The sequence below is a fragment of the Denticeps clupeoides genome, unplaced genomic scaffold (assembly GCF_900700375.1).
Source record: "Denticeps clupeoides unplaced genomic scaffold, fDenClu1.1, whole genome shotgun sequence".
NCBI classification, from domain to species: domain Eukaryota; kingdom Metazoa; phylum Chordata; class Actinopteri; order Clupeiformes; family Denticipitidae; genus Denticeps; species Denticeps clupeoides.
Window position 1 is genome coordinate 76,139 of NW_021629744.1, and position 7,962 is coordinate 84,100.

Sequence of the window (7,962 nt, forward strand, 5' to 3'; positions counted from 1 at the left end):
AAAGTGTGGACAGTGGACACAGGCAGTGCAAAAGTAAAATTTAATGAAACATGTAGACAACATTGAGACAGAGAATGCTAAACCACTGAAATGAATAATGAATGTGCAAAGTAAAACAGTGCAACTACTGCTGTGCAAAATGGAATGGTGCATTAATAGATAATATTACTCAACAGAGGTTGTGTGTGTGTGTGTGTGTGTGTGTGTGTGTGTGTGTGTGTGTGTGTGTGTGTGTGTGTGTGTGTGTGAGAGTCAGACGAATCCGCCCTTATCTGTTAATACAGGCCACCCAGCTACTGGTTCAGTCCTTAGTAATCTCTAGACTGGACTACTGCAACTCCCTTCTAGCTGGTCTACCTACAAAATGCAGCAGCATGACTGATCTTTAACCTTCCCAAATTCTCCCACAACACCCCACTGCTATGTTCCCTCCACTGGCTCCCAGTAGCTGCACGCATCAGATTCAAAATACTGATGCTCGCCTACAAAGCCAAACATGGAGTAGCACCATCCTACCTCACAGCCCTTATTACACCTCGCACTGCACCTCATATACTCCGAGCCTCCTGTATTGTCTCTCATACAAACAAACAAACACACACACATATATAAATAAATGTTTGTTTTACCTAAGTCGTTTTGAATTTTGTTCAACTAAGGTAAGCACATTACTAGGATTTCAGTTAAATCTGCTTGGAAAGTTTAATCTATATAGTCCTAGTTCAGCTGGAGTTTGGAGAGTTACACCAATGTTTTTCACAGTCACAGTGATTTGCTTCCATACACGTGATTTAATACCCCATTTTTCTCTACCTACATTTGCATTTAAGGCTTTTAGCAGACACCATACCTCTACCTCTATAGTAATGACTAAATTCCTCTTTGCCACATTCCGTTCCTTCTTTTTTTCTTTCTCCACTAATATATGCTCATTTGATAAATGGGGCTCAACATGAGTATTTCAATTGAAATGTATTATAAATAATTGTACGAATTGTACGTTATGTTCAGTTCAAGAAGCATAAAATTATGTATGCAGATCAAAATATCTTCTAAAAGGCTGCTGCCACTATGCTTTGGTGTGATTAGAGTACTGATTTACTGAGGACGGAACAGACTTGGACTAAGCTGGGCTCTGAAGCTCTGGTGTGAAGTAAAGTGTTTTTTTTTTTTTTTTGTTTTTTTTTTTTCCCTCCTTCCTTAACACCGCTTATCATATGCAGATCTCACAGGAACAGCTGTCATCTTCTTTTTCGTCACTTGTTTCTACACCCCTCCACCACTGTGACAGATTAATTGTATGTGGGTTATAAGACCCATAGAACCCTGCTAATCCCCATGTTCACTGATATAGCAGCATGTTATCACACTTTTGGCCACAGGGGCTAAAGTGGGTGTCTGGGGTAAGCAAAAAGAGTCAGAGCACGCACACACAGTTTGACTTTTCTTTGAAGATCTGCCTAAATGTGCATAAGGGTAGAGTACAGAGTACTGGATAACCTTGTTTTTTTTTTTGTTTTTTTTTTATTACCTTTCACCTTGGCAACCTGATGTTTTGCAGAAAGCAATTTACCTCATGTTGTTACAAACTACCTCACCACCACCCCACCCCCCAGACATGTTTTGTTCTTTCTGTGGGTTAACACACTCATGTTTGAATTTGTACCTTTCATTTGCTCACTTGGCACAGTTGGTATAATAATGCTGTATACCTGGGTATGATGGACGAGTACAACAACTTCAGCCCTGTCCTATTAGTATCAATAGCTATGAAGTGAATAAGCTTGTCTTGAGTAGATAAAAACTTGGGGTTATCTTACCAAATGTTTTTTTTTTTTTTTTCTTCAGATTTGTAGGGTTCACTCACATGATGTATTTTGGAAATATGTGACCTCATGAAAGAAAACATAAGTACACAAGGGTATGATTAATGTTTTTTTTTTTTTTTTTTTTTTCAAAACATTGCTTCTCTGAGTCCAGTAACAGTATTTGTTATGAGAATTAACATTCCTTTAGTTTCTGTCACTGTTTTGACTGTAATGTTACAGATTAGTTAGCAGATAACTATTTGAAAACTGCATTTCTCTAATCGTATGTCATGGACTTTTGTTAAATTTTTCAGTATATTGCATGTGTTTTCACATTTGGAAGCAAAAGATTTCTTGGGCCGCCAGAAAAACACCATGCATTTTAGCATTAGGTTTTCTGTGCAATAATAACTAAAACCAGCTGGGTAGGATTTTTGCAGGATACAGTTTTGGTCAGATAAAACTTTAATGCAGCAATAAAAAAAGCAGTACAGAAAACAGGTTTTTCATGCTCTCGTCTTCAATAATTTTACCCCCTGGGTACATCCTTGTGTGCGCCAGGCATAAGTGTCCACAAGATCAAGGTGGGCCCAATTACATTTATGATGCAAGGTGATTCTTGATTTGTTAAAGGATTACATAATTGTATTCCTGATAGACAAGATACTGGGCTTTTATTTTTAGTGCCTTTACATATTGTGCTATGCTTTATCATTGACATTTTCCAAGACAACTCAAGTGTTGCTATAATTTTTAATTCTTCATGATTCAAGAGCACAATGGTGTTTCTGCTACAAGAGGGAATGAAATAAACAGCATAATTCTAGGCAATATCATGGTGTACACTAAATCTTGCATTGCATTGCTTTCGTTCTGTCGTTAATCATTTTTTCTTAACACTAAGTACTGTTTGCCCTATGTGAAGAGGTGTTTACACAGCAGGGCATCAAATTATTTGCTGTAAAAATTCATGGCATTGGGGCCTTAGGCAAAGATGATCACATTTCTGCTTGTGAATGAGTGACAACTGGCTTTGGTTGGTTTCTGCCTGCAGGTGAGGGATCAAATCATGGGACTTTGAAGCCATGCCGACTCATAAGCCTCATCTTGTGACTGCCCTAAACATCACTAATAACCCTTCTCTCCTCCAATCCACTCTTTGGACTTTTTGCCCTTGTCCCACAGTCGGTGGATCTAACACTAGTCAGATAGTGAAAATGTTCACTCTCAAATGCTGTTTCCTGTGTGGGCATTTTTGGCTACTGAAATAGAATTAACATGCTGTTATCTTCCACTGCCATAAAGAAGAAAAGTTGGACACAGAACTTGAACTGTGCCTCTTTTGATCTTTCTGCCTCCTGGTTGCATAGTTAGTTGCGTTATTACAGAAATGCCTAGGGCTACTATTCTTCTTCTTTTTTTTGTTTTTTCTTTACAAATTTTTGCCGTTATATTTCACTCACATGTACAGTGCATCCAGAAAGTATTTACATTTTTCTATGTACCAGCTTATACTAGACATTTTTTTCTCAGTTCTACACACAACACCCCATAATGACAACATGAAAAAGTTTATTTGTGGTTTTGGAAATTTTATTAATAAAACTGAGAGCACATGTACATAAAAATAGTGAAGTAATTGTCATTGTGAAACACTGCAGCACAGCTCACGGCGACACAATGAAATTTATCCTCAGCTTTTATCCAATCACCCTTGGTGAGCAGTGGGCAGCCATTACAGGTGCCCGGGGAGCAGTGTGTGGGGACAAAGCTTTGCTCAGTGGCAGCTCAGTGGCATCTTGGCGGATCGGGATTCGAACCGGCAACCACCACTGCCGCTAGGCCACCATTACATTCACAGTCTTGGCAATGAAGCCTAAAATCGAGCTCAGGGGCTAATCCTTGATGTTTCTGCAACTTGATTGGAGTCCAGCTGTGGGCATGATCTGGAATGTCCACTCCTTTTCTACAGTCCCTGACAAAAGTCTTGTTGCTTGTGTACAAATTGACCTCAAGTGCTGCTGAAATATATTTCTAATCAAGATTTGTTTACAAGAAATTGTTCATTTTATTCCCAACAGCTTTTGTAATAATGTTTCTATTCAAAACAAAACTGTCAATGTAATCTAATATTTAAAGCTCAGTAAAGCCCATTGAGTAAATTTTTGCAAAGACATAAGTGTTGTCATATGAGCTTCATCTGTCACTAAAAATGGATCAATTAGGTCTCAGTTGTGTATAAAAAAGAACCCCAGGGACCTGGTTACTTGAAGTCCTTGTGTCAACCAGAATTATTTTCCGATTCTGTCTCGAAATGGCCTCCATGGTCGAATCAGTGCCTAGAAGACAATTGAGTAACCGTATGGCATTTGCAAAGGCCCACAGCCTGCTAAAACGATGGACGCTGGAAAAGTGGCAGATGGTGGATTGTTCAGATTAATCTTCTTTTGAATTACACCACAGTTGCCGCAAATATTGCAGGAGACGCAACTAACTATGCAACCAGGAGGCAGAAAGATCATATCATTATGAGAGACCTAATATCATTATTTTTCCACCCTAATATGCTTTTTTTCATAATTGAGTTGAGTGTAACAAATTCCCATATTATTCCGCTGTATTGTAGTACTAAAACTATACACCAGATGGAAGTATATCCATCTTGGTAAGCTAAGTCTAGTCAAGGTGTGGTATTGCTCCTTGCTATATATTAAAGGGAAGGTACACACTGTAAGTGTCTTAAAATTCAGTCTACATTTTAATTGGTAAAACATTATTCTAAAAACATCCCAGTCAGTCTCTCTGTAGTTTTGTCAAAAATATTTTACAGAATTTGCCATCAAAAGAAAGAATTTATATGTTTCTCTTTTTGTTCTTTTTTCCTCTTTCTCCAGTGTTTCTGTGTTGATTTGGGTCGCACATTTATGGCGTTTGTGACTGTCAGTGGAGACTTCTGCCAGGCTCAGCACCTCGCCTTTGTGGACAAGTGAATTGCTGGCCACCCAAGGGATTACGCTATCCGAAAGCCCCCCTGAGCAGTAACAGCAGAAGAGTACTGGGTCCTGCCATCCTGACTCTTGCCCTGTCTCCTCTCTGCACTGCGGCTTGTGGAACCGTAGTCCCTGGTGTCAGGCCCCACCTCTCTCCCTGTCATTTTTCTCTGTGATTAAGCCTGAATGGGGGTAATCTGATTTCTGATTGGATGACTAAACGATAGTCTCCCTTTTTTCTTTTCTACTCCCCGCCCCCCTCAGTTTTTCTTTTCTTCATTTTTTTTTTCTTTTGTTTTTTGGACACAGTTTTACTTTTTCATCTTCACAAACCTGTTATTTCCAAGCCTCATTTGGTCATTCCCCTTCACTCATCCATTTGAAACTTTTTTTTTTTTTTAGGTATATAATTTATTTTGTATCAGACCTTGCTGAAATCTGAGCCAATTTTGTTTTGTGAAAAGGAGCCTGATAATATTGTACGGGAACTGTATGTGAAGAGTGTCTGTACTGTAATTGTTTTAAAGACATCTGGCCAACATGAACCGCCCTGCAGCTGTAGAGATTTCCTATGAGTGTATGAGGTTCCTCATCACACACAACCCCACCAACGCCACACTGAAAAAGTTCACAGAGGTAAGAGAGTGTAAGTGACAATTGAGTTATGAAATATTTGAGCGTGTCTGCTTTTGTGTTAAATACATTTGTACTGTTTGTCTCTCTGGGTTGTCAGGAACTTAAGAAGTTTGAAGTGAACACACTTGTGCGTGTGTGTGAGGCCACCTATGACAAAGCACCGGTGGAGAAGGAGGGGATCCAAGTTCTGGTAAATGTTCATCCTGTGTGTGTGTGATTACTAACAGGTTACCCCAGATTGTGGTCTAGGAAGGAACAAAGACTTGAGGGAAGCACTGGAAAGGGAGGCGCTTTTCTGCCATTTTTGATTCTCTATGGTTCCAGTTCCGGTAATGCTTTTGAAGTCAGCAGTCCACTTAATTTCACTTGCAAAATCTATTTCCATTTTATACACACAATTTACCTTCTAAATCCCCTGACTACTATGTTCCTAGGTGTGACTGTACTAGGTTACTGGGCGCTTGCGTTTGAGAAAGAATTAAGCAACTTGTTCTTGTTGAGCAGAGGCACCAGATCAGCATAAAACATAGATGTACATACACACACATACAAGCTGAGAACATCACCTTTTGACATGTGACTTGTAGTCCTCTGAGACTAATTAAATTGATCAATTATACAAATTTTGGGTTTTAGTGGCCAGTATTTTAAATAGTTTTTTGTTTTTTGTAAGCATTGACTGTTCAATTTAATTTTGTTAATGTTCAACTGTTAAACCTTTATGCTATAAAGAAAAGTAAGTACTTCATGGCACCACTAGGTGAGGTATTTTTGCAGTGGCTGTTTGAATTGGGACATGTTTTGTTGTAGTGCTTTTAGCTGGATCTCTGTAGGTTTACAGTTGAGCTGTAGATTATCATTGTGATGCCATAAATCTGGAATCTGTATTAGAGCACTGTGAAGTCAATTGTATATAAAGAAGAGTTATGTTATCAGTTTTATTTATAAATATTCATCTATTCTTTTATTATAGGACTGGCCTTTTGATGATGGAGCCCCACCCCCCACTCAGATTGTAGATGATTGGCTGAACCTGTTGAAGAATAAGTTCAGAGATGAGCCTGGCTGCTGTATTGCTGTGCACTGTGTGGCAGGACTAGGCCGGTGAGTGTGAGCATTTCAGTATTTTAGTGACTGATTCCTAATTGGCTGTTTTCCTGAATTCTGGTTTATTGCCCTTTCATAGCCTTCTCACTAGTGTGAATATAGCCGTCCATACCCTGTGCGCGAGGGGGGGAAAATACGATGTATGTGCAGACACTGTACTGTCTGATATTTGGATGCGACCTGACTGCTCACACTGTACAATAGGGACACGTCGGAAGCTGAAGAATAACCTGCATCAGTAGCAATGCTGAACAAAGCACATCTTTATTCTTAAAATATCACCAGTGATTAGATTTCAAGCAAACAGAAATGCCTAGTGCTGATTAAGCCTGACCTCTGTCTAACCTATAATTTCATAAAAAAGCAAAATGAACTCATCTTTATTTCAAAATTTAATTAATAGCATGCTTCTGTTTTTAATAAATAGCATAATTTAGATTCATAATTTGCCAAATTTATTTAGTTAAATTAACATGTTTCATGAGAACATTTTACTCAGACTGCCCTTTGCTGCTTGAAGTGGTGTTTAATTTGAAAGCGAATAATGTGTGTGTTCTCTCACCTTTGCTCCTCTCCTCCAGAGCACCTGTTCTAGTGGCCCTTGCATTGATTGAGTGTGGGATGAAGTATGAAGATGCTGTCCAGTTCATAAGACAGTGAGTCTGTGTCACATAAGTTCATTTCCGTACAAAACTTCACATATTAAATCACATATTTCTGTCTTTTTAAGGAAGAGACGTGGAGCCTTCAACTCCAAACAGCTTCTTTACCTCGAGAAATACAGACCCAAAATGCGTCTGCGGTTTAAAGAAGCCAACGGGCATAACTGCTGTGTCCAGTAATTTGCGTGTTTTCATTTTTGACTAGCTGGGGCGGGGGTATACAGTCATCTAGAAACTGTCTGAAAGCAATTGTGGTGTAAATGTAATGGGTAATCGATCACAAAGTGAACATGAGGTCATGGCTTCACCAGCTGTATACGTTGTGAGTCTGTAAAAGCACAGATTAAGCCCTGTCCTTTGATTAGCATAGTACAGTGCTAGAAATAAACACGGTCCCTGTCTGAGATTTCTGTCATGAGAATATTATTTTAATTTTCTTTTTACATGAATGAATTGCATAACTAGAACTATTGTGGAACAGGATTCATAAGTTTTTAATGCTATCAACATGGATTTTTATTGTTATCGATACATTAAATTTTTTTGATTATCTGGGGTATTTTTGCACAAAAGGTTTCCTAAAGGATCCTCTTAAAGCAGTGATGAGTTCCCAAACTTTTTGTAGTTATCATTTTAATGTTAGGGCTTGATTGAGTAAGAGACATCTGTATTTATTCACTATAATTGGTGTTTGGGGCTAACAGGAATTTGTTCTTTTCTTTAATTGTTTTTCTTTGCTTTGAAGTTTTGTATCCTTTT

General features: G+C 38.6%; 1 protein-coding gene across 1 annotated transcript; it reads left to right on the forward strand.

The window, feature by feature from the left end:
• Positions 1-4,917: 4,917 nt before the first annotated feature.
• On the forward strand, positions 4,918-7,753 carry LOC114773211 (protein tyrosine phosphatase type IVA 2). The gene is made up of 6 exons (XM_028965718.1): positions 4,918-4,989; positions 5,326-5,434; positions 5,532-5,624; positions 6,408-6,538; positions 7,123-7,197; positions 7,272-7,753. The coding sequence occupies exons 1-6, from the start codon at positions 4,985-4,987 to the stop codon at positions 7,381-7,383; spliced, it is 525 nt and encodes a 174-aa protein (XP_028821551.1). The 5' UTR covers positions 4,918-4,984; the 3' UTR covers positions 7,384-7,753.
• Positions 7,754-7,962: the final 209 nt, after the last annotated feature.